Here is a 27,268-nt window from a genome sequence, read left to right on the forward strand (position 1 = left end):
TGCTTTACACATTTCTCTACCCTGAATTAAATGACAATGCACTTGCAACAACAAGAGTGCCTGGAATGCCAAATAAATCCCTCTGGTGACAAGGACAACGGTAACCCTGTGGATTTCATCATCATAAACAGATCCTGCTCAGTAGCCTTGGTGCCTTCACCTATATGGCCAGACACTGAATAAATTTCAGGGCTTTTCTCTGTATCTGAATAGGAGAGGTTCTAAAACTCTCCTGGTACATAAAAAAAACACACACACATTTTAACTGGTTTCGCTACAGCAGTCCAAACTGGCAGAAGATACATCAGGCATACTTCCTATAAAAAGTAAAGTAGCTTTTTGAGGGTGAGGAGTCTTCATGTACAATACGTCAAAGAGAGATTCTGCCCTGATACAGAGCACATACCCCCACACACGAACTCAACAGTTAATGAACAGGCAGAAGCTGAACCTGGTCAATCCTGAATCAGAAAGAATCCAAACATTATAAATCGAAAGTTGATCCAAATGAAGGGAAGGGGTTCTGCAATATGCCCTCTGCTTATGTTTGACAGTTAACCTTGTGCCAGTGCTTTTTTGAGCCATGTGTATACAAGAGCCACTGTTCAGTTTAATTCGGGGCTCTTTGTTTGTGGTTGCACGGCTACTAGAAACAACATCTGAGGTTGCTGCAGCTTAACTGAGGTGAAGAAGAAACAGGTAAACTGTTTCCAGGCCACTGGTGAAAGAGACATGTGGGTTTTGAAAATAAAACCTTGTTGGTGGGCAGCACTGTGGTAAATGCCAATCATATTTAACACAAATCTAAACTATGCTACCAAAACAGCTAATCGGATCTCTGCGGGAAGCCTGCAAGTTGAACCTGAGGCAAATAGCACTTTCCCCACTTGTCAGAATAAAGCTGCAGACAGACTACTGGAACAGCAGCTATGAAATGCAGTAAGAGTTAAGAAATAACCCCCAAGAACTACAGAGCTTATGTATGTTATGTTTATCAAGCATGTATTTTACATTGCCAAGTCACTTTGAGACTTTTTATTGTACCAAGTGACTGATAAATGGTTAATAATAATGAAGTATCATCTTCCTTATTGGTTAAGCCAATTTTTTAGAAGGAAAGAAAATTCATATTCTGAGTTATAATCAGGCTTATATATAGTGCTGCCCTAAGTTTTTGAGCTATTGGGGGGGGAGAGACAGTAAACAAAAAAAAGGATGGGCAATGACAATATCTAGAAGGACAATCTATAGATTCTACAAAAATAGGATGTTGTCATAAAATAACTACAACATTCAAATGGCTGTTGTTGGACAGGGAAACACTCTGGTCATTATATCTGATAGTCATGTTATGAGAACAGATTCGTGGCGAGGATTTCTAAATTTCATTTCTCAAATTACTGGGTATAAACCATCACATTTAGCACTAATCTGTTCACTGAGATTACCAAGGACATAGTGTTTCCAGCTTACATTATTTTTGTGAGAAATATTAATCACTTCTAGAATTGTAGCAGCCAGAAACTGGAAGGCATTTCTCAAGATGGAAATGAAGAACTGAATAACAACAAGTAAGAATTTACTATGTAAAAATAGTTGAGAATTTGATCAATTTCTTAAATGTGGGGGGAAACATAGAGCTTATTTTCTAAAATTTCCAAGCCATGGGTATTATTGTAAGATCCATTTTCTGCTATAATTGACTACTTTTTTATTTATAGGACTCAATATATATATATATATATATATATATATATTTAAAGCTGAAGATATAATTTGGAGCTATGCCAGCGACTTTCTATTTCTAAGAAAATGTTAAGACATTCAGATTAACCAGGTGCAGCTGGAACAGGCCAGACTTCTCTTATGCAGCTCCAACTTGCATAATAATATAAATATGAATACTCAAGGAAACAGACAAAGCCCACCCCACCAACCAGATGAAAGCACATAGACAAATGAGGCATGCAAATTGGATTTTTCACTCAGAGCTGCATATTAGTGGTCTAGCCCATGAATACATGTAGAGGGGTGTGTGTGAGTCTGCACTCGCAAGAGCGTATTTTGCTTAGAGGAAGTACAGATTTTCATTTTACTGTACAATCAAGAAAGTGAAACATCTGACATTAGCATTTTAGCTACTGTCACTTGAAATCTACCACATATACAAGCGCATAAGAACAACCACCAGAACTGGAAACCTTTCCTTAACTGCTACACTTAGAAACTATCAAGCCTGCGAAGCGTGCACAACATGAGAGGCAGACTATTTAGGAAAACAAACAAACTTGAAGTTCATTCTGTGGAACATTAAGCCTCTCCAGATTTCTGTAATACATCAGCATATTGGCTGCTACTATTGGGGGGGGGGGAGACTTTCTCTGAATCTTTGTTTATTAAAAAAAAATCACTAGGTGTCAACCCTCCCCACAAAAATATTCTTCTAGCAGCATTTTCGACCGAAGTGTAAAGCAACCTGGTTGGCTTCCATGCAGGCGATGGCCTCTTCCAAGAGGGAAAACTCCACGCAGATATAGCCATAGTCGTAACCTGGGGACAGCATTTAAATACAGACGGGATTTGCGTTAGTGCCAGAAAGCCACAATTTCAGTACCCAGTTTCCCCTTCCCTTCAGCACACACCCATTTACCGCCACCCTATGCTCCCCATAAAACAAAACAAAGGCAATAGTTGGTGCTCTTTAAAACTGGTCTTAAACACTATAAAATTCAGTAGGCAATGTGGGGTTCCATTAAAAAGCCAACAAAAGTGTAAAGGGCTCATTCTCCTAGAAATTAAGGAGATACTGAACACTCCAGAGATATGCTTTTTTAATAAGTGTAACACCCATTTCAAAAGTCCAGACAGCAGAGTCTGGTTTCAATGGCATCATTTCAACCCTTGTGAAACCAAGAAGTCAAAGTGCTTAAGTTTTTGTTAATTTTTGACTACAGTAATAGTATTAGTCTCAGATTCTTTTTCACCCCAAGTGAAGATCTATTTTTTAACCCTTTTAATTTTAATTTTTAAACTGATCTAATGCACTTCTAAAACACTGCAAGAAAATTAACAAGAGTATCCTAAAGTGTTGTTGTTCCTTTCTTCACAAGTAGTCCAAGTTAAAAGACAAGCTTTGGGGGGGGGGGTCATTTGTAATCTCTTTAACTATATTGTAAAATGGTTAGTTAACCATATTCCACTAAGAGAGAATAATATTTTCTAGTGATGAAATCTATTTCAAGAAGCGATGCACCCATCTGCCTGAAACGGAGGCCAGAAGGGTACATAAAGGTGTCCTTACCTCAAAATTATCAAGGATTCATAACCATCTAAATTAATACCAAGGCTTACTCAAGGGAAGATGTGTCACTTTAAGCAGGGAACAGTGTGCAAAGTTTCCAAGGCTGAAACTGCAAGAACTGGTTTGCAATGGTATAATTCACAACGAAAGAAAAATAAAACATTTTGTTTTGACTGCTTCATCTACTCAGATGCTTCAGTTCTTTTCACAAATAACACAAAACACAAACATGATGTACTAACTCTGTCCGATCTGGTATTGCAGATAGAACAAATTAATGCAACAGAACGCCTAGTGTAGCACAGATAAGTAATTGGCACAGGTGTATGAATAGGTTTTGTTTTTGTTTTTTCTTTAAAGAAAACAAGCAAACAAATACCAGAAACTTTATGTGGAATATATATAAACACACACACATCATCTTTGTCTATCAGGAGATATCCACCTTCCTCTGACATGAAACCACTGGAGAGATGCTGTGTCCTAAAACTAGTTTGCAATGCTTCAGTCTCCTTATCACTCAGTGCTGAACTTTTTACAGGTAGCATAGGGATGTGTGATGTAAGAACCTATGGAATTTGGCTAAGGTGGGGAGAAGGAAGCACACATCAATTACTGTATTCTACACAAACGATAGATAATGCCTTCTGTCATTAAATCTATTTTTACTTCCATGTACTGAGACAATCTCCTACTTTAAGATCTTAATAAAAAAAATCAAATGTTTATTTATTATACCTCTCACAAGGCCAGCAAGAGTTGCATGCAATTTTAACGAGTTTATATTTTAATTTACACTGAAATATGGAAATAGTTTTCTTTTAACCCAATAAGTATATGTTAGGTTGGCTTCTCACAGCCTGTCCAATGCCACTTGGTAAGCTATGTGACCAAGCAGCAATTTTCAAGCTCATTCTCTGCCAAACAAATTCAGCACTATCCACATAGCACCCCCCAACAGATTTCTCAGCAATTCAGCAGGATGAAGATGACAATTGCCTCAAACTTTCTATGCACTGCCTATTTGGATTTTGGTTTAAGCATATTTTTTTAAAAATTTATTTGCTTATTAACAGGATTTTTAGACTAAGTTTCACTTTTCAAAAATACCAAAGTGGTTCAAATCATAACAAAAAAAACCTTAAAAAACCCCCCAGCAAGTCACAGTAAATAAAAACAGCAAGTTTTTGTAACAACATCACAGTAACCAACGGCAACAGGAAACAACACTAGCAATCAGGGAAAGTTCATGGCAGGCAACATGACACCTTTAGTGCCCACCAAATCTGAACAGAAAAGGCATTCTACAAGGTAGGTGCCACAACAGAAAAGGCCCTTCTCCAGGCGCCCACCAGTAGATATGTGTAGGTTGAGGCACAGTAAGGAGGGCCCCATCAGCAGACAGTAATGACTTGGGTCAGTCTATAGGGGGTATCCATGTCTTGAGCTACTCAGGGCTTTAAAGGCCAACACTAACAGCTTAAAATTGGTTCAGTAACTGATCAGGAGCCAGTGCAGTTCCTTCCGCACAGATGCTGTGGGTGAAACAGGAGACTCCACTCAGCAGTGTAGAAACCATTCTTTGCTAGCTGCAGATTTTGAACCAAACCTAACAGTAACCCCACAGAGATTGCATAATAGCAATCCAACCTAGAGGTTACGAACACATGGATCACAGCAAGGAGTTTATCTCCATCCAGAACCCATTGTAACTGGTGCATCAACCTAAGATGGCGAAGGGTGCTCCTTACCACATAGATTAGTTGAGCCACCAGTAACCAAGAGCAAACCCAGACTATGTATCTGCCCCTTTTTAGGGTAAGCACAACATCAGCCTCAATTCCCAGACCCAGGAACCACCTATGCAGTGCCTCCCATCTTGTCAAAATTCAGCTTCAGATTATGGGCCCTCACCTGGCCCACCACTGCATTCAGACCAGTCTATGTCAAGTACTAGACTAACAAAGAACTAATTAATTGCTCCAAATCTCCTAATGGCCACTCACAACAATGTCATACAAATCTTTTGGATCATGGTAGGGGCCTAGGGTTAACTCCACAATATCCGTATGTTTCCTATTTGGTTCTCTTCCTCACTTCCTACTAGCTATTTTTAAAAAACAACAAGTTGTTGTCAACAACAACTACTACTACTACTACTACTACTGCTACTATACTACTACTATCTCAGTTTGGGCTCAGAAGTTCATGGCAGGGGAAAACTTCAAAAAAGTGTTATGTTAACTATACAGCGGTATGAATTTCTCTAATGGTGACTATCATCTTACATATCTTTCTAAGCACATATTTATCAGTCATCACTGGCATTTGAGCATAAGGATACCGGTATTTTGCATAAAATATAAAATACATGAAGGTTCAGATTGGTCTATCTATTATACGCATAGCAGACTGCCGGAAATGGCCTCCATACAATAGCTTACACTTGACCATATCTAACTCACTATATCATTTTTAATAAATTGAGAAATAAGGATTCAGTTCAGACATAGTGGTTATTGGCCAGAGAACTGACCACGTGACTGTACACTTGTATGCATAGAACCTGGATTATTTAAGCCACAACTATCCATGATATCAAAAAAGAAAAGAAAAAGAAACTGTGGTTTAATCTCTGATTTTAAAAATAAGACATGAATTTTTTTATGCAGAAATTACACCACATGTAATTTCTATGAAACTGTATGCAGAAATTACATCACATGTAATTCCTATGAATTTGAAACCAGGGAACTGTGGTTTGATGAAACAAATGGAATATGCCTCTGTCTTAATTATATTTCAGACAAGTGGCAACGTTGGGAGAGGTTTTTTTTAAAAAAACTTTTTATTCAATAATTTATTTTAGACTTTTAGACTTGATGATCATATCATTCTTGGGAGTTAACAAGCAATCACAATGCTGGCTAGAAATTGAAGTGACTTGCTTACAAGCTCATTCACTGGATGTGGTGGTCAGCATTATTAGAGACAACCTACTCCTTAAAATATTTCTTGACTCATATGAAACAAAAGGCCATATGTCCAATTTCAAGCTGCCTGCCATAAAAATGGCAGTAAGTTCTCTCTTCCTGTGATGTACATGCCCTAAATAGGGGAAATGAGATGCTTCAATGCACGAAGGCACAAACTGAAAAACCATTCCACCTCTCCTCCAAATTACTCATATACAGATCTCTTCTTCTCTTTGAGCTTCAAATAATCAACCGTCTACTATCATGCTCAAATCCTCTACCTTGCTGAAACATCCTTTCAGATCTAGGCTGCCAAAATATATGGCAGAACACAGGCTGAATTATAACTAGTCAAATCCCAGAAATAAGAGCATGTAATTGATCGTGTTTGATGAGGCTAGGTGAAGCGTGCATCCTTAAGAGAAGTAAGAACAAATGTATTATGTCACATTATCAGAGAGGATAACTTCAAGCCATACTTGCTCACTTTTCACATGGAGACTTACAGTTGCTATCTGGTCACATCAACATAGCATACCTGCCTAAAGACGCTACGTGAATTATGAACTAAATATGCCATGTTTTCAACAAGCTGCAAACTCCCTGCCTACCAGAGCTTTAGCATGGATTACACAGAGGAAACTCAGTTCCACATTCAACTATTTTCTAATTGAGTTAGAGAAACATCAGGGCAGCCAAAGATGAGGAGCAGAATTCAGTTATGGCAAAAACGGGTAAGAGAAGGACTGAACGAATATCTTTCATCGAACAGATATAACCTGTAATACTCATTATAACCTAAAGTATTCACCAAACCTTATTTGTTAAATTTATATCCCACCTTTTATATCCCACCTTAATATATATATTAACAAGGCAGCTAACATGAGAAGTTCTCAACCTACACAAATTGTGGTAGATAGAGAATTTTTTACAAACTCTTGCACAAACTCGACCCTCATGCCACCCCTTCAGGGCTTACCTCCTGAGAAACCGCCCCAAGCATCAGTACAAACATCAAATCATAGTTGCAAAATACATATCTCAAAGTGCTTTCAGTTGCTTGTAATTCAAGAACACATTTGACTATCAAAATGTGAACAGAATTCAAATATTTTCGTCCCTTTCTACATCCTACCATTTTCAAAATATTTAGATTTATTGCTCTGACAAATATATAAGGCGGCTTAAAATAGAATTTTCTTCCCAGAAAACCTAGATACCTGTAGAGTACAGAACTTTCTCTGCACCCAGAATCCCCTTTATATTATTTTTTTCTGCTGTATTGCAGCACACAGAACATGGCATTCAATTTAGTTTTGGCTGAATGCTCTGTAAATGGTTGACAGGATTGTTCAGCTCCCTAGTTTGGGTATAGCTCCTCAAGCAGTGCCAAGGACTGTTGGAAATCAAACCCCACCAGGCACGTTTGTAATTCCCCCCCACACACACACACGTGTCAGGATCCAAAGAGAAGTTAGACCCTAATACAAATCAAACACATACTTTATGCCTGCTTATACATACCAGAGTGCTAAAATAAATTTCTCTCCTCTAAATTCTAATTTACTAACGATTTAGTGAACTTTTCATTTGGTGTAGTTACTCATGAAACGGAACTCAACCCTACTTTATACCAATTCTCTATTTCCCAACATACTTCTCAGAAACATAAACACTGGGATTCAATTCCAAGGATCTGTTTTTCAGCTCAAAGGGTTTGCTTCAAACATTTCAAAAAGAAATCAGTTGACACTGAAAGTAAAACAAAACTGCACGCACCTATGTTTTAACTCTAGTTTTTCAATATGATGCTGTATTGCTTTTAACTATTTACTACTAGTAGTCAACCTCTCTGGGAGTAGAAATAAAGAAGGGTGTGAAATTATCATTTTCAAATAAATATTTTATAGTAAATATTTCTTTATTATATTTTTTAAAAAATCATAAATTTGACCAAAATCATGTTGTAAACAGCAATACATAAAGGAAGCAGAGAAGCACTGATCATATGATTTCCCTCCCAGTTAGGGGTTATTACGCTGGATGGCCTCTTTCTCACTGTGATTAAGAACACTGTAGGGAAAATATCCACATATTGACAAATGTTTGTATCCAGCAGAACAGACTTACTTATTACCAAACTTAAAACCATGGAGAGACCTGGTCTGAATAGAGACATTGGATAAAGCCATCTCACCCCTTGCTTTTTCCTGTAAGACCAATTGCCGTCGTCGTTAACAGTCAACAGGTTTACCACACCTATCAGCCAATCACCCATTCCCACCACCCTTCTGAGCAATACCCCTCCCCACCCTCTCACTATATATAAGGGTCTGGTGACATCTGTTTCAGTACATCTGAAGAAGTGTGCATGCACAAGAAAACTCATACCAATGACAAACTTAGTTGGTCTCTAAGGTGCTACTGGAAGGAATTTTTTATTTTGTTTTGACGGCTGCGAACCAACACAGCTAGTACCTACCTGTAACTAGGCTTACTTAAGCTACTCAGACCTAACAGCAGAACATGGAGTGGTTTTCAACTAAATAAGTGTGCGAACAGAACAACCTCTGCTTGCACAATGGATCTTTCTCCCTACATGCACCCCATAAAGGTAAAGCTAAAGGGACCCCTGACCATTAGGTCCAGTCGCGGATGATCTCGATACGAATCCAAGGCAGACCTTTTAACATCACAGTAATCCAAGTTTATGCACCAACTACCGGTGCTGAAGAAAGGGAAATTGACCAATTCTATGAAGACCTACAACACCTTCTAGAAATGACACCAAAGAAGGATGTTCTTCTCATTACAGGGGATTGGAATGCTAAAGTAGGGAATCAAGAGATAAAAGGAACAACTGGCAAGTTTGGCCTTGGAGTTCAAAATGAAGCAGGGCAAAGGCTAATAGAGTTCTGTCAAGAGAACAAGCTGGTCATCACAAACACTCTCTTCCAACAACACAAGAGACGACTCTACACATGGATATCACCAAATGGGCAGCATCGAAATCAGATTGATTATATTCTCTGCAGCCAAAGATGGAGAAGCTCTATACAGTCAGCAAAAACAAGACCTGGAGCTGACTGTAACTCAGATCATCAGCTTCTTATAGCAAAATTCCAGCTTAAACTGAAGAAAGTAGGAAAAACCACTGGGCCAGTAAGATACAATCTGAATCAAATCCCTTATGAATACACAGTGGAAGTGAGGAACAGGTTTAAGGATTTAGATTTGGTGGACAGAGTGCCTGAAGAACTATGGATGGAGGCTCGTAACATTATACAGGAGGCAGCAACGAAAACCATCCCAAGGAAAAGGAAATGCAAGAAAGCAAAATGGCTGTCCAACGAGGCCTTACAAATAGCGGAGGAGAGGAGGCAAGCAAAATGCAAGGGAGATAGGGAAAGATACAGGAAACTGAATGCAGATTTCCAAAAAACAGCAAGGAGAGACAAGAGGGTCTTCTTAAATGAGCAATGCAAAGAAATAGAGGAAAACAATAGAATGGGGAAAACCAGAGATCTGTTCAAGAAAATTGGAGATATGAAAGGAACATTTCGTACAAAGATTACCATAATCAAGGACAAAAGTGGTAAGGACCTAACAGAAGCAGAAGACATCAAGAAGAGGTGGCAAGAATACACAGAGGAATTATACCAGAAAGATATGGAGGTCTCGTACACCCCAGGTAGTGTGGTTGCTGACCTTGAGCCAGACATCTTGGAGAGTGAAGTCAAATGGGCCTTAGAAAGCACTGCTAATAACAAGGCCAGTGGAAGTGATGATATTCCAGCTGAACTATTTAAAATTTTAAAAGATGATGCTGTTAAGGTGCTACACCCAATATGCCAGCAAGTTTGGAAAACTCAGCAATGGCCAGAGGATTGGAGAAGATCAGTCTACATCCCAATTCCAAAGAAGGGCAGTGCCAAAGAATGCTCCAACTACCGCACAATTGCCCTCATTTCACACGCTAGCAAGGTTATGCTTAAAATTCTACAAGGCAGGCTTAGGCAGTATGTGGACCGAGAACTCCCAGAAGTGCAAGCTGGATTTCGAAAGGGCAGAGGAACCAGAGACCAAATAGCAAACATGCGCTGGATTATGGAGAAAGCTAGAGAGTTCCAGAAAAACGTCTACTTCTGCTTCATTGACTATGCAAAAGCCTTTGACTGTGTCGACCACAGCAAACTATGGCAAGTTCTTAAAGAAATGGGAGTGCCTGATCACCTCATCTGTCTCCTGAGAAATCTCTATGTGGGACAAGAAGCTACAGTTAGAACTGGATATGGAACAACTGATTGGTTCAAAATTGGGAAAGGAGTACGACAAGGTTGTATATTGTCTCCCTGCTTATTTAACTTATATGCAGAATTCATCATGCGAAAGGCTGGACTAGATGAATCCCAAGCAGGAATTAAGATTGCCGGAAGAAATATCAACAACCTCAGATATGCAGATGACACAACCTTGATGGCAGAAAGTGAGGAGGAATTAAAGAACCTTTTAATGAGGGTGAAAGAGGAGAGCGCAAAATATGGTCTGAAGCTCAACATCAAAAAAACCAAGATCATGGCCACTGGTCCCATCACCTCCTGGCAAATAGAAGGGGAAGAAATGGAGGCAGTGAGAGATTTTACTTTCTTGGGTTCCTTGATCACTGCAGATGGTGACAGCAGTCACGAAATTAAAAGACGCCTGCTTCTTGGGAGAAAAGCAATGACAAACCTAGACAGCATCTTAAAAAGCAGAGACATCACCTTGCCGACAAAGGTCCGTATAGTTAAAGCTATGGTTTTCCCAATAGTGATGTATGGAAGTGAGAGCTGGACCATCAAGAAGGCTGATCGCCGAAGAATTGATGCTTTTGAATTATGGTGCTGGAGGAGACTCTTGAGAGTCCCATGGACTGCTAGAAGATCAAACCTATCCATTCTTAAGGAAATCAGCCCTGAGTGCTCCCTGGAAGGACAGATCGTGAAGCTGAGGCTCCAATACTTTGGCCACCTCATGAGAAGAGAAGAATCCTTGGAAAAGACCCTGATGTTGGGAAAGATTGAGGGCACTAGGAGAAGGGGACGACAGAGGACAAGATGGTTGGACAGTGTTCTCGAAGCTACGAACATGAGTTTGACCAAACTACGGGAGGCAGTGGAAGACAGGAGTGCCTGGCGTGCTATGGTCCATGGGGTCACGAAGAGTCGGACACGACTAAACGACTAAACAACAACAACAAAGGGACCCCTGACCATTAGGTCCAGTCGCGGATGACTCTGGGGTTGCAGCTCTCATCTCGCTTTATTGGCTGAGGGAGCCGGCATGCAGCTTCCAGGTCATGTGGCCAGCATGAACCAGAGCAGTGCATGGAAATGCCATTTACCTTTTCGCCAGAGCGGTAGCTATTTATCTACTTGCACTTTGACATGCTTTCATGCTAGGTTGGCTGGAGCAGGGACTGAGCACTGGGAGCTCACCCCGTCGTGGGGGTTCAAACTGCCGACCTTCTGATCGGCAAGCCCTAGGCTCTGTGGTTTAACCCACAGCACCACCAGCGTCCCACATGCACCCCATACCAGCATCAAATCTGCTCCAGAGGCCTGGGGAAACCCATAGAACAGATTTAGGGGACACAGGGAGGAGAGATGGAGGACAGAATGTTTGCCTAAGTGTTATCTTGAATTTCACCCATGGTTTGGCATCACAAAAACAAGCCTTAGGGCTTTCACTCTGCTTCCTACCCCCACACGAGAAAATAAGGAACTTCCAGCCATGATCTGCATCAAACCACCATTTGCAGTTTTGCCCAAACATTAAACTATGGCTTTACTGCAAGCGGTGTTCAACTCATAGTTTGCAAACCTGGCTTATAGGCATTTTGCACAAAGTTTAGTCTGCTGGGTTCAGACAACTGCAAATTATTATTTGCCTCAAACCGTGATCAGAAGCTTCTGATCTCCATGTGCAAAAGAAGGAGGAACTGCATGATGCTAAGGTACATACGGCCTGGTCTTACATCTCCTCACAGCCCCCGAGTTTCCTTCACAGAAGCAGCCCTAATAGCACAAAGACACTGCTCTTTATACACCAAGTTCAAAAAGCAGTTTGAATTTTGCTTTCCTTCAAACTGATGCAAAGTCTCCAAACAGATTCTGTACTCAGGATACTGAAAGCAGTTTGGAGGTACTCCAAGAACAACTTCTGAAAAGAAAAAATTGCAACTTTGTGGATGTTTTCAGTGCCGTTATCCAGACTGAGGGTATACTGTATAAGCAAACTATTTGATTCCCACATCACAGCGACCCAGGAAATAAGTGTACTAAGGATGTAGCACGCACTAGTAGGTTACATGACTGTTTGCTTTAAAGAAGTTACAGATTTTAAATCCTTATAGAGATTTCTGTTACAATCAGACTGGAGCAGGAAAAGGAAAGGAAAAATTCCAGAACATCTCTCCATTTTTCCTCCTGCATCTCTCACCCCTCCTGGAACTATAATATTTATGTCTCACATTCCCTACCTTCATGTTTAACCTTGTCCATCTTTGTTTGCCTCCCCAACCCCCAACAAGAAAACTGCTAATTATTCCCTAACCAAACTTCATTTAGACAAGTTAGGAACTTAAGGATTGAGGCCAGGAAATTTTAATGAAGCCATCCTCTGAAATGAGAAGTCCAACCCAACGTATAGAAACTTGGGAAGCTTATAAGTATAGAAATGTTTCCACTGAGCTATTTAGAGCTATCAACATCTGAAGATACTGGAATTAGGTGCCACTTTAGAGGTGCCACAAAATCTCACAAGAAGACTATTTGTACATAATATGTTACAGGGCAAGTATTTCAGGGATGAGAAAAAATCTTGCCCAGTGAGAAGATTGAATAAAGAACATCCACTAGAAACAATCCACTGTCATCTCCAGAAGGCTTCCTTAGGAGTGTTTTTTGGGGTTTTTCACGGCTAACGTAGAATTAGCAAGTCAGCTGTAAATCATCTCTGCTAAACCTGGGCTCAATCCTGAAGAAGGCAAGGGAAGACTAGATGACCCAAAGGCCATTTAATCAATAGTAGTAAGGATGTCAGAAAAGGAAGCCATAATTGCAAGGTGAAATGTAAATCCACCCAACAGACACTGAATAAATTCTCACCTGTAGTATAATCTTTCAGGCGCATATTCTTCACTGGTGTCCCAACACACGCTTGGAAAGCATTAAGAATCTACAGAAGCAAACAAAGTTTTAGGTTAAGGTTTTTTATTTTTTTAAAAAAACCTACATAACATTTTTTAAAAAGGAAAATAAAAAAATTCCTTCAGTAGCACCTTAAAGACCAACTAAGTTTATATTTTGGTATGAGCTTTCGTGTGCATGCACACTTCTTCAGATAAAAAGGAACATTCTGTTCTACTACAGGGCTGCCTCTGAAGACAGTTTGGAAACATCAGCTGGTGCAGAATTCAATGACCAGGTTGCTCACTGGTGCAATCCTGGCACAACTGCACTGGCTGTCAATTAGTTTTCAGAGCCAATTCAAAGTGCTAGTTTTGATCTATATAGCCTTAAATGCCTCAGGTCCTCCATGGCCGCCTCTTCCCCTATGAACTGACCCAGACTCTGCAATCACCATCTGAGGCCCTTATCTGTGTGTCTCCTCCATGAGAGGCCCAGAGGGCAGCAACACGAGAATGGGCCTTTTACACAGAGGCTCCCCACATAGAATGCTCTTCCCAGGGAGGCTTGCCTGGCGCCCACATTACATACATTTAGGTGCCAGGCAAACACAATCCTCTTCAAATAGGCCCTTGGCTGTTGAACTATATTTGGCCTTTAAATGCGTGTGTTGGGGGTGTTATTGTTTTCACTATTGTGTTGTGTATTTTGTGTTTTTATGTTGTAAACCACCTAATGATCTTTGGATGAAGAACAGCATATAAATTTAATGAACAACAACAACAACAACAATAATAATAATAAAACATATGGAGAAAACTGTTACTGTGGAATACTGGCTGTTCTAATTAAGTTTCAAGAAGCAAAACAAATACTTACATCATCTTTTGTTGCAGTTTGAGGCACTTTTCCTAGTCGAATCAGCTTGCTTGGTTTTATATCTTTGAGGCCGGTTCTATAATCCTGGTCCTTAAAGAAAAAGTTCAAGAAAAATATAAAGACAATAATGAAGGCCTATCATTTTAACAGTTTATAATGATTTAAAATAAATAACACAGTATTGTTTTTATATAAAACGTTCACGATGTTGAAGCACAACCAGCTTCACATGTTAACTGTTTGAAGTCCCCTGTCAGTCAGAAATGTGGAATTTGAATTACTAGTAAGCAAAGGAAGACTACTAGATTTGAGAAAGTTTCAACATTATAGACTATCATTGCAATATTACCTTACAGTAGCTTAACTAGGTTTTAAATATACAAAGGAGGGGAGGCTGTAATTAACATATTCTTCCAAAGCTTTCATAAATATGTTTACACATGATTATAGATACAAGCTTTCCAACGAATCACATACCTGAAGATCTGGCTGAGAATCTTTAGAAGACCTGCCCTCTGCAAAAGACTTGCCATGTTCATAGTCAAACAGCTGACTTCCTGGCAGTCGATGATCTACATCTCGATACTCAATGCCCCTATAGTCTGTATCTTGCCTTCCAAGGAAATCCAGGTCACTTTTTTCCTCAAGTCCAAGAGCAGATGGTTCAGATACTTGCTGTTCACCTGCAGGGAACTCCTGATTGCTAACGAAGGCCTGAGAAGGCTTATCTTGGTCCTGAAGAGTGGGAAGAGGACCACAGCTACTTTGGAAGTCTAGTGAAGAGTCAGTCTTGGGCTTCTGTCTTTGAGATTCTTCTTCTCTGGCTCTTGGTTCTGAATGTGGAAACTCCTTGCTTTGAACACTAAAAGACCTCTCTCTGGCAGCAATTCCAGCCTCATCTACCTCACATTCTCTATCTGTTGGTGGCACTGTAGAAAGGCTATGCTGGTAGTCCACATTTGGGTCCACCGAGGGCAAATCTCTGTCTGAAAAATCCACAGGAGGTGGCACATCCCTACCCCTAAAATCCTGATCAGCCTGAGATTTCGGCCTATTTCTGAAATTTGAATGGGATACATCTCTGTCTCTGAAGTCTAGGTCAGCTGCACCCACGCTCCTCAAGTCCATATCAGGCATTTCTCTTTTCCTAAACTCTGAATATGGCTGCTCCCTGCCCCTATAATCCTGTTCAGACATGTCCCTTGCCCTAAAGTGTGGGTGAGATCCATCTCGGTTTCTGAAGTCTAAATCAAATGTTCCCCTTGCACGAAAATCAGATGGAGCATCATCTCTGCCTCTATAGCTCATATTATGAGCTTCCCTATCCCTGTAGTTCATACGGAAAGAATCCCTATTCCTGTAATCCATTGGAGGAATGTCTCCTTCACTATAATCCATAGATTGCCCCTCCCTATCCTGGAAATCTCCTTGATACATCTCCCTGCTTCTAAAATCTGGAAGAAGTGGCACCCTGCCCCTGAAGTCCAAGTGTGACTCATCTCTATTCTGAAAATCAGAAGGTGGGTAATCTCTGCCTCCAAAACCATGCAAATGACCCTCCCCACCTCTGAAGTCACTATGTGGTCCATCTCTACCTCCAAAGCTGAAAGTAGGTTCCTCTCTGTTGGCAAACTGAGGATTGAGGATGCCTGGGTGTCCCTGGATATCAAAAGGAAGTGATTCTCTGCCAGAGAAGTTGCCAGAGTGTCTTTCTTGAGCAAGACTATCAAGGGGAGGAGGAGAGTAATCCCTGTTCCACCCGGGAGCAAACCTTTCTTCTTGGCTCCCACTGTAGAAATAAAGACAGTGTTATTCATAATGTCCTTCGAGTTTGTAATCTACACATCAGCATGTTCTTCTCTAAACCTTTTACAGAGCTGTTCAACAGTAAGATCCGCAGAAGATATTGATGTTTGGTAGTTTAAGAGGAGGTAGTATACGACAGGCGTGACAAGTAAACTTGCGTACTCCCATTTCACCATAATTCCCAGTTGAACTCAACATGGAATACCTGAAATATTAATGAGTCATTGAAGGTAACAATCTACATAGTCTCACAGTACATACAGCTGGGGCATTTGGAATTCTCCATTAAGGAAGCCACCGCATTTGTCCTTGATGCTCCTCCAAACAAAGAATTTCCATTAAATCTGGTTTTATCACTTTCTTAAGCAGTTGAGCAACTATGCTCATGCTGCTATATTCATAAAACAAGGCCTTTGTGGACAAGCTCAATATCTGAATGACACTGCCCAGTCCATGTGTTAGTTGTACTAATGTACTATCAGGGAGGGGAGACAAATATGAAATTTTATATACTTTCTCGGCTCACACCATTGTCTTACTTTGATCTCAATTTGCAGTAAAGCATACTGCACCTTCCCCATGTGCTCCTTCATCTGCACCATAAAAACTGCGTACCCATCTAACATGTCTCATGCGTATTTAGTAGTTAGACCCACGCATAAAAGCAAAGCATCTCTGTCGTCTGCTGATGGCTACTATCCATTACTCTTTGAAGACAATTCCCCAAACCTATCAATGTGGTTCTGTCAGTATAGCTGTTTCTCTCAAGATTTTTCACTGTGTCAGAGCATATGCATGCATGCCATAAAGCTTCCAGGAGCATTTGATCCTAGAAACTCCAAGGCCCTACACAAGGCATAATGTACGGTTCTAGTAGCCTAGCAAAGTAGCTTTGGCCACGAGGGTCAAGTTCATGTCCTCCACATATAAACACGAGCATAAACACTCTTCCATGTTAGTGTCCCAACATTGAGTGGAATCTATTTTCTGGAATCTACTTTCGGCCAAAGCATCATTCAATAATTCCTGTAGGCATTTATTAATATAACTGCCAATTTGACAAGGGAAACGTTCATACGTTCCAAGTGTACACTGAGTTATATGCACCAGCTACATCTGCTTCCAGGTTACTCCCTTCTATCCTCTTCCTCTCACCAGCATTCCATGACCATTGAGCATGGTTCCCCCAGAACTAATGGTACCTCCCTCATGTGTACTCGAGACGTTATTCTGACTACATACAAAGCAGCACTAGGAAACCTTGGGGAGGAGCTGGTGGAGGGGAAGGGCAAGCCCTCTAAGGATGCTGTGCAAGTGGGTTGTCACAAGTGGTTACCAATTATGAAGCAGAGATTTTGTGCCGTGTTATTATATGGCATCTAGCCCAATGCAGGACAAATATAAATACAAAAACGAATTTCATGTTAAACACTTACCGAAAAGGACCCATTCTGTTGGCTGGTCGAGGGTTTCCCCACATTTTGTCTGTGGTAAGACAAACAGAAGAAAGAGTTCTTGTTTTTGTCAAACTGCAGCTTTGTTTTCTACAAGATACAAATATGATAAAAAGCCGACTAAATTAGCATCCTTCTGGCTAATGAATTTTATCTTTTAAACCAGAAAATATTACTCAGTTCAACTTCTTGAATGATTTGAACCTACAAGGCAAGAGTCAAAAGCTAAGCAGTCGACCACTGTGCAACAGAAAGACAGTCTGCCTTTCCATTGTGAACGGTGAGACTTAACTATTCTAAATCAAAACATTTCCCCATCACCTCTGCTGATAAAGAGGTTTGCAAGGTCCTATGTTTCACAAGAGTGGTTGAATCAATGACAGCCTAGAACAAGCATCCCCAAACTTCAGCCCTCCAAATGTTTTGGACTACAATTCCCATCTTCCCCGACCACTGGTCCTGTTAGCTAGGGATCATGGGAGTTGTAGGCCAAAACATCTGGAGGGCCGCAGTTTGGGGATGCCTGGCCTAGAACCTTCATCAGGTCTTTCAACATCTCAGTGAATCCTGCACATCTACAGACAGCATTTAACTCAATCAGAATAATAAGCCCATTGTGATGAGAGCAACTTAAACCATAGCATCAATACCGCAACATGGGTCATATCGAAAGGAAAGCAACAGGTGCTAATTTATTGTGTGAAGCTGTTCCATAATTTATTCAGAAGTGTCAAAGGAGATGAGATATGGAGAATGGAAACACAGGAAGAGGAAGTATGAGTAAGGAAGGAGGCCCAGCAAAGCACACTGCACAGCAGAGAAAGGATCTCTTATTTAATCTTCACTGAACTTTACACACATCTAAAAGGTAAAGGTACCCCGACCGTTAGGTCCAGTCGCGGACGACTCTGGGGTTGCGCGCTTATCTCGCTCTATAGGCCAAGTGAGCCAGTGTTTGTCCGCAGACAGCTTCCGGGTCATGTGGCCAGCATGACTAAGCCACTTCTGGTGAACCAAAGCAGCGCACGGAAACACCGTTTACCTTCCCGCCGTTTACCTTCCCTATTTATCTACTTGCACTTTGTTGTGTTTTCGAACTGCTAGGTGGGCAGCAGCAGGGACCGAACAATGGGCGCTCACCCCATCACAGGGGTTCAAACCGCTGACCTTCTGATTGGCAAGCCCTAGGCTGAGTGGTTTAGACCACAGTGCCACACCTAGCATATCTGAAATTCAGTGCCACTTCCAGTCTATCCTAACTGCCCACAAATAAATCACCTGTGTTTTGCCAAAAACACTAACAAGATGCTCTTTATTCTGGATATTGGCAAATGTACAGCACTTCCTGAACTCCACCACAATTTGCCTTAAACACCCACTCTATAAAGAACAAAAGTCTGTATGCATCCCAATTTAAATTGATGCACAAGATGTTGAAGGTGAAAGAAGAAGAAAGATCAGAACCATCACTATTAATCATACAGGAACAACCATGATACTAGTTGCATTATGTCTTGATCAGAAGAACTCTGCAAATGAATAATATGACTCAAAAATGGGCAAATATGTGGCTAGCACTATGCCACGTTGTCCAATTGGGCTGTTTCCAATGTTTGTATCAAAAATACTTTTGTTTCCAGAATACATTCTAGGGCTTGGCTTTAAAAATAAATCTATTAATCTGCATTTCCACAACCAATAGGCAGGTTTTCACTTAATACAATACACATTCCAGTCCAGAAAATAAATATTATTAATCTGATACTGATAAGTAAAAAAACAAACCTGCTAGCATTAATTCTGCATGGAAACTTGTCTTTTCATGGATGGGGAAGTTTCAGGTAAAGATTATAATCTAAACTAAAGCAAAAATGTGCTGAGTTCTAGATACCTTGCACACAAGTGCACTGGCAGGGGCATATTTTGGTACAGTATACATTTTCTTCCTGAATTATAGTTTGTCACTTCCTATACATGCATTGATTTGAGCATTATAAGAATAACTACTGAACAGATAACTAACTGCATGCTATCCAAGCAAAAAGCAATTACAGTACTGTACTACATTCTCTGATGATGACAAACAACTTTCCATCACTTGCAACAATGAACTGCTATAGTTTACACAGGACAAACAGGATACTTTCTACAAAACAATGAAAGGACAGAAAGCAGCGATTAGAAATGGCAGCACAAGAGAAACTAGGTGACTATTTCAATCCAAGGACATTCCATTTTTGCCCTGAAGGTTACTGTACACAACTTTAAAAAAGAACAATTTTTAATGGCAGACAAACTAATTGTAGAGGTATGTCCTTTGTTTTCCAAGAACTCAATGTGATGCATTTTAAAATATACCTTTTATTTTAAAATAATAATTATACTTTAAAAAGTGTTCAATATATTGATTTCCTGATTTTGAGTGTTTTTGATGCTGATGATTTGTAATGATTAATGCTTGTTTTAAAACTGGTTCTTTTGTTTATTTGCATTTTCAGTTATTTATTATATTATATTATATTTAATAATTGCTTAAAGCCAGTTTGGAATGGGTATCTTCTAGCAGCATATAACTGCAGCTGTAACAAAATTAAAATATGGCTACAGAATTAGGTGTTCCCAAGCCAATGCTCAAATAGTGTGTGTTCTGAATAAAAATTCTACCATATTAAAACTAATAAAAACAAGAATATGCTCTATATCCATCAACAAGTCTTTCCAGATACAGTATTCAGTAAATATAATGGGGGGAAATGCCACATAGTTTTTAATTATTTCATTTCTGTATCCCACTCATACTCTAAGGAGCTCAGGGAGAGGTAAAGGGTTATTGAGGGTTTGCATAATTAGAATCTGTCGTTCGTTTATGTGTTGCCTGCAGCAGCAACATGTCACTGAACAAAGTGTGACCGCATTTGCTTTGATTCTAAGAGTATGGTTATTACTCGTAGCCAATTAATTAAGGCCACACTCCTAATTCTACCATCTTGGGGGTAAATACAATGGAGTTCAATAGGACTTGCTTCTAACCAGATATTTTTAATTAATTTATTAATATTCTATCCCACTCTTCCTCCCAAAAGGCCAGTTAGGGATGAGCTGTAAAAATGATAGGATTACATCTACACAACTTCACATAAAATTAAAATATTTTTTTAAGGGAAGAGCACTAGCGTTTTAGATTATCATAGAATTATAGAACTGTAGAGTTGGAAGGGACCTCAGGAGTCATCCAGTCCAACACCCTACAATGTGTGTGTGTGTTACTGCTAGCATTCTGTCGTGTGAGACATGGGAAGGCGGGAGGCCCCCTTCTAAGACAGCAGGTGATATCTGCTGTTTTCATAGTTAACTATATAAAACAATGAACACATTTTAAAAAATAAAAACGCCTTCTTAAGATCATTTGAATTTACTAACTTTTCACTTCCTCTCCAGATGCTTGCATAGTTATTCCTAGAGTCAGGGATTTTATTTTTGTTTCTGTACCTTCAGTTCCAATTATACTTCTGGATCACAAATCTGCAAGCACCCCACATCTCCTTGACAGAGTTTAACAGCACAGGAATCCATCTTACTACACAAGCCAAGCCAATGGTACATCCTCCAGCTTAGCCTACACTGGCAGCAGCTCGCCAAAGTGTCAAGGAAGAGAGGCCTGCCAACTGAAGATATCAGTACAGTACCTGAATGGGAATCTTCCAAAGGCGTTCTCACAGGAAGCTTGAAACCCATCGCACCCCAATTATTTATTTAATTTAATGTGTATACAGTACCGCCCTTCACCCGAAGATCACAGGGCGGTTCATAAAACAAAGAAACAAACAAACTACAGAAAAAGGACACAAAAAACATAATAAACCAACAGTCCTCGCCGTCGCCGGGTGCAGAACTTGTGTCTACCTCCTTCACTGTTAACAAGCGGATACCCCTCGAGGCCCACCTCTTCCGGAAGAGCATTTCTACGGCCCAAACGCCCCCCTCTTATAGCCCCCCACCCTGTAAATGCCACGAGCTGAGGTATGCCTGGCAAGAGGTTCCCCTCCCCGCCGACCTGTCCCGTGCGGCCCTGTCAGCGCCAAGCGCGTTTCCCGCATGCGGTCTCGCTGCTCCAAGACGGACAATGGGGGGGCACCCTTTCCCTACCCTACGACCCAAGGCGGACGGGAGTCGGCCGCACATGCACAGCGAGGCAGCCCCGGGGCCTTTCACGCCAGAGAAAGAGCGGGAGCGCGAAGATACCCACCACAGGCAAGGCAGGCAGCTCTGCCACTCTGGGCCTCCACACCGAAGCCGCAACGCCGATCCGGAGGAAACCGGAAATTCCGGTGCTCTCAACCATGTGACCTTGCAAAGCGCACCCAGCCATCCTGGGGCACGCGCACAGCGGCCTATACGGCTAACCATAGACTTACGGAGGATAGAAGGGCCAGCTTCCCAGATAGCTTCGGAATCCATGTTTCGGGGTCTCCCCAAGAGGCGGGAGCTGCCCAAAGAAAACAATGGAGAAATCCAGGATTTTATCGTCGCTGGGGTTGGGCAGCAAAAATAAGAAAATCAAGGTTTCCTACGGAATTTCCTTTTTCTTTTCTTTTTGTAGTTGAGTGCTTTCAAACTTTAAAGCCCAACGGATCTGCAGTCAAGTCATTGAAGCATAAGTTTTCTTGTATGCAGTAGGAAGCTGGGTGGGGTTGGTAGCCCTTTGTTGCAAGAAAGCTAGACCAACGTCAGCCCGCCTTTCACTTAAAATATTAGCAGGAAGCTGCACCTAAAACTGGTGTAAGTTGAACGCTCTTCAATTTGGAAACAATGCACTGGCATGGGAACCGCTTTAAAGGTTTTTCTTACAATCAGTGGTATATAAATATAATCAACAAAAAGAAATGAATTTTTAAATTTCTTAAAACTTAATAATAATAATAATAATAATAATAATAATAGAAAAGGCGTGATTTGCTGTCGGGTGCTGGAGGTGGAGAAAGTGCTGCTGCTACCAAATCACAGCTATGCCAAAATCCTGGATTTCTTTATTCTATATTCCAATTTTGTTATCTGCTTGTTGCTACCAGAAACCAGACAACAGCCACGTACAAGAGGGAACTCGGAGTACAGTACCGGTAATCCCAAGGTTTGAAAAAGTACATACATAAAAAGGCAAAAGAAAACCCTGGGAGAAATGAGAAGTCAACCTAGTGAGGACTGAGCATCAGTAGCTGCAGGACGCTGATCGATTGTTGCAGGGGTGGGGAAATGCAATGGAGTTTCGTGGACGAGGGCTGGGTTGAACCGCGAACAAAATCACTCTGAACTAGAATATGGTGAGGAGCAGACTGTAAATCCATAAATTAATAAACGTTTTGTGTAGACAGCTCTCACTTATGCCCCATGGAATAAGAAAAATATAGCTAAAGATTGACTCGGAAAATCAATCATCAGACAACTGAATTGTAATTCTAATATTTGTATTTTTATAATGCTCCTATACGCCCTAAATGCCCTGCTTGGAAAGAGGAAATAAAGAAAAAGAAAACTCACTTGCTCAATGCGGAGGGGTATGTGTCTTATAACTACATTTCCCAGGATGCTCCGCTACCCACTTCCTCCTTTTCTCTAGCGTCGATGTGCCTACTGGGACTTGTAGCTTTATATTCATGTGTTGAGCCTGTAAACGACGGAGACGACAAGATTTGTGCTGTTGATTTTTGCTATTGATGAAGTTGGTCAGTACTGCGGTGGTGGTATAAACATTCCAGTCATATAGAAGAAAGGCGGAAGCAGATTTATCTTGAAGGATAGCAGAATTTTATGTGAAGCTCCCCTGATAATGTTATCATATATATCGAAGTTTGGGAGGGCATTCTGCACATGATCTGAAACACTTTTTGTTGTTATTCCGCATGTTGTTTGAACAAGGCTTCTCATTGAATACGTTTGGAGGCTGACCTCAAGACTCTTCTTTCACCCTCTTTTCTCCTGTTTTTTCAATAAAATTGATCAAGTAAGGCATGCTTAATGAAGTTGCAGGCAGTATTTGGTTCTTTAATTGTTACAGTGCTACCTTACATTTTATATAATTTATTTGTTTAAGTTTTAAACATTGTAAACTGTCTCGGGTACCTTGGAAGAAGGGGGTGGAGAGTAACAAATAAAATAAAATAACACTTGATAACACTTGTGGAGGGTTTGTGTATTAGTCACACACTATCATGACTTGGAGATGGGTTTGGGCTGTGCATGTCAGCATAGTTAGCAGAATGCAGTTAGGTTTGCAAAGCAGAAGGGAAGGTGGCACTAAGACACAGCCTTCAGCCTCATCAAGCACTGGGCAGTAAACCTGTCCCTGTCCTTTGGTTTCATTGTGGTGATGGAGGCTTGAATGTGTAAAGTTGTGGGGTGGAATGCAAACACATCTCCCCCAGAAACCAGTAGGCCAAGCCCTGCCCTTTCATCACAGAGGTGATGCAAATGGCTATAACGGTGAAACTATGTTTCCTATTTCTTCCACTTTAGGCTCCTCAAGAAGCATTTCACACCTTACCTGTCTCTCTTGAAATGCGTACACCTAGTCTTCCTTAAATGTGGGCTTGACGAGACATTCATATTCTCAGTGTAATTACCGTAACTTTTCTGAACTATTTTGTCAAGCAGCGTCAAGGGAGCATTGCCACCGGTTTCCAAGTTGAAGAATGAGATACTAGTGGCATGTTCATAAAACATTATGTTCATTCATTTAAACCACTTAATGGCAGCAGACCTCCAAATGCCAGTTTCTGGGAGAGAAACAGTGAGAGAGGCCTATTGTCTGCTTTTGTGCTTCCCAGGGGCATCTAGTTGGCCACTGTAGGGAAAGGGATTCTAAACCAGGCATCCCCAAACTTCAGCCCTTCAGATGTTTTGGACTACAATTCCCATCTTCCCCGACCACTGGTCCTGTTAGCTAGGGATCATAGGAGTTGTAGGCCAAAACATCTGGAGGGCCGCAGTTTGGGGAGGCCTGTTCTAAACTAAATGGGCCTTTGGTCTGATCCTCAAGTTCTTAAGCATTTTCAGACAAGATGTTGCAATTCTGCATCTTCAATTGATAGAATCTTGCCTACCTTCACCAGTTTTTTTTTCTGCACCAACCCTAAAGTGCCTAATTATTGTGATTTCCAAAATAGTGCTATAAGGACAAACACAGTAGGTTTTGGGGGGGGGCGGGGATCCTTCAAGATCAACATGTTGCTCCTTCAAGAGCTTTGCACTTGTGGAGCTTATTTCACAGATCATAATTTGGAACAGGTGCAAGGAAGTAGCTATGACTGCCATTCCACACATACTTAAAGGTAAAGGGACTCCTGACCATTAGGTCCAGTCGTGACCGACTCTGGAGTTGCGCGCTCATCTCGCATTATTGGCCGAGGGAGCCGGCGTATAGCTTCCAGGTCATGTGGCCAGCATGACAAAGCCGCTTCTGGCGGACCAGAGCAGCGCACGGAAACGCCGTTTACCTTCCCGCTGTAGCGGTTCCTATTTATCTACTTGCATTTTGATGTGCTTTCGAACTGCTAGGTTGGCAGGAGCTGGGACCAAGCAACGGGAGCTCACCCCGTCACAGGGATTCGAACCGCCAACCTTCTGATCAGCAAGCCCTAGGCTCAGTGGTTTAACCACAGCGCCACCTGGGTCCCATTCCACACATACTTACTTGGGAGTAAATCCCATTGTATTGGATGCGGTTTACCTCTGTATAAACCTGCAACAGAATGACCTGAAAAGTTGGGTGAACTGTGATTATGGAAGTTTTAAGGACTGCCAAGGTTGAGTTAACTGAGCTGTTGTTTAGTCATTCAGTCGTGTCCGACTCACATAGCTGCCAAGTTTTCCCTTTTCTCGCGAGGAAGCCTATTCAGCATAAGGGAAAATCCCTTTAAAAAAGGGATAACTTGGCAGCTATGCCGACTCTTCATGACCCCATGGACCATAGCACGCCAGGCACTCCTGTCTTCCACTGCCTCCAGCAGTTTGGTCAAATTCATGTTGGTAGCTTCGAGAACACTGTCCAACCATCTTGTCCTCTGTAGTCCCCTTCTCCTAGTGCCCTCAATCTTTCCCAACATCAGGGTCTTTTCCAGGGAGTCTTCTCTTCTCATGAGGTGGTCAAAGTATTGGAGCCTCAGCTTCAGGATCTGTCCTTCCAGTGAGCACTCAGGGCTGATTTCCTTCAGAATGGATAGGTTTGATCTTCTTGCAGTCCATGGGACTCTCAAGAGTCTCCTCCAGCACCAGAATTCAAAAACATCAATTCTTCGGCAATCAGCCTTCTTTATGGTCCAGCTCTCACTTCCATACATCACTACTGGGAAAACCTTGCGGACCTTTGTCGGCAAGGTGATGTCTCTGCTTTTTAAGATGCTGTCTAGGTTTGTCATTGCTTTTCTCCCGAGAAGCAGGCGTCTTTTAATTTCGTGACTGCTGTCACCATCTGCAGTGATCAAGGAGCCCAAGAAAGTAAAATCTCTCACTGCCTCCATTTCTTTCCCTTCTATTTGCCAGGAGGTGATGGGACCAGTGGCCATGATCTTGGTTTTTTTGATGTTGAGCTTCAGACCATATTTTGCGCTCTCCTCTTTCACCCTCATTAAAAGGTTCTTTAATTCCTCCTCACTTTCTGCCATCAAGGTTGTGTCATCTGCATATCTGAGGTTGTTGATATTTCTTCCGGCAATCTTAATTCTGGCTAGGGATTCATCTAGTCCAGCCTTTCGCATGATAAATTCTGCATATAAGTTAAATAAGCATATAAGTTAAATAAGCTTATTTAACTTATTTATTTAACTGAGCTAAATTTATTTTTTGCATTTATATCATACCTTTTTTCCCAAGGAGCTTAAGATGCTATACATGGTTCTTCTCATTTAATCACAACAACCCTGTGATGTAGGTTAGGCTGAGAGTCAGTGAGTGGCCCAAGGTCGGCCAGTGAACTTCATGACTGAGTGGAGTTTTGAACCATGGTCTTCCAGGTCCTTGTACAGAACTCTAATCACTAAAGTACGCTGGCTGAATGTGAACATTCTGATTTACAGCTCAAAGCCCTTCAACTTATTTTTGTAACAGACTCGACTTCTCTAGGAGTAAATCCGAATGAACACAGGAGAATTCAATTCTAAGTAACGTGGCAGCATGGCTGTAATCACAAACATATTTATTTGGGAATAAAACCCAGCGAAACCTCTGAAAAAACATGCCACATGTTTGTTTTGGCTTTTTTTCCTCCTTAACATTGAAGGATGTGATGTGACTTAATAAAAACATCACAACAGAACATTTTACAGGTTTTAATAGCTTGAAACAGGACTTCCTCCTCACTCCCCCATCTTCATCATGAGGATAATAGTGTCACCTTACTTTACTAGGCTGCCATAAGGATTCAAGATAGAATGCACGTAGAGTGCTTTGAACTCTCAGAAAGTGCTACTTAATTTACACCTATGTTGTATCATCAGACACAGACACCAAGCTCTTCTACGTTAAGAGAAAGCTTAAATCTGCTTCATGGATTTTCACATCTAGGCAGATGTGCATCCACCAGAAGTCTCTTCCATTTTCTGTGAAGATTGTATTTTGTCGACTGAAACGCCGTACAGTAACTGCAGAATTTGGAACTACATCCCCCAAGATGCACTGGGACTTGTGGCC

At 41.1% G+C, this 27,268-nt stretch overlaps 1 protein-coding gene across 4 annotated transcripts in view; it reads right to left on the reverse strand.

Moving 5' to 3' along the window:
- Positions 1 to 21,931, reverse strand: part of RBM6 (RNA binding motif protein 6) — a 61,900-nt gene extending 39,969 nt beyond the window's left edge. For 3 of the 4 annotated variants that reach the window (XM_035105988.2, XM_060271553.1, XM_035105986.2), the window contains exons 1-6: positions 21,834 to 21,926; positions 17,570 to 17,677; positions 14,805 to 16,116; positions 14,328 to 14,417; positions 13,428 to 13,497; positions 2,477 to 2,550 (exon numbers count right to left, since the gene is read on the reverse strand). In XM_035105988.2, coding sequence (XP_034961879.2) covers positions 2,477 to 2,550; positions 13,428 to 13,497; positions 14,328 to 14,417; positions 14,805 to 16,116; positions 17,570 to 17,613 — 1,590 coding nt within the window. In that variant the 5' untranslated portion in view covers positions 17,614 to 17,677; positions 21,834 to 21,926. Of the gene's footprint in view, positions 1 to 2,476; positions 2,551 to 13,427; positions 13,498 to 14,327; positions 14,418 to 14,804; positions 16,117 to 17,569; positions 17,678 to 21,833 lie in introns of all 4 variants that reach the window. The other variant, XM_035105987.2, reaches the window with a different exon arrangement.
- Between the last annotated feature and the right edge of the window lie 5,337 nt (positions 21,932 to 27,268).

Source organism: Zootoca vivipara, chromosome 2 (genome assembly GCF_963506605.1).
Source record: "Zootoca vivipara chromosome 2, rZooViv1.1, whole genome shotgun sequence".
Lineage (NCBI taxonomy): Eukaryota > Metazoa > Chordata > Lepidosauria > Squamata > Lacertidae > Zootoca > Zootoca vivipara.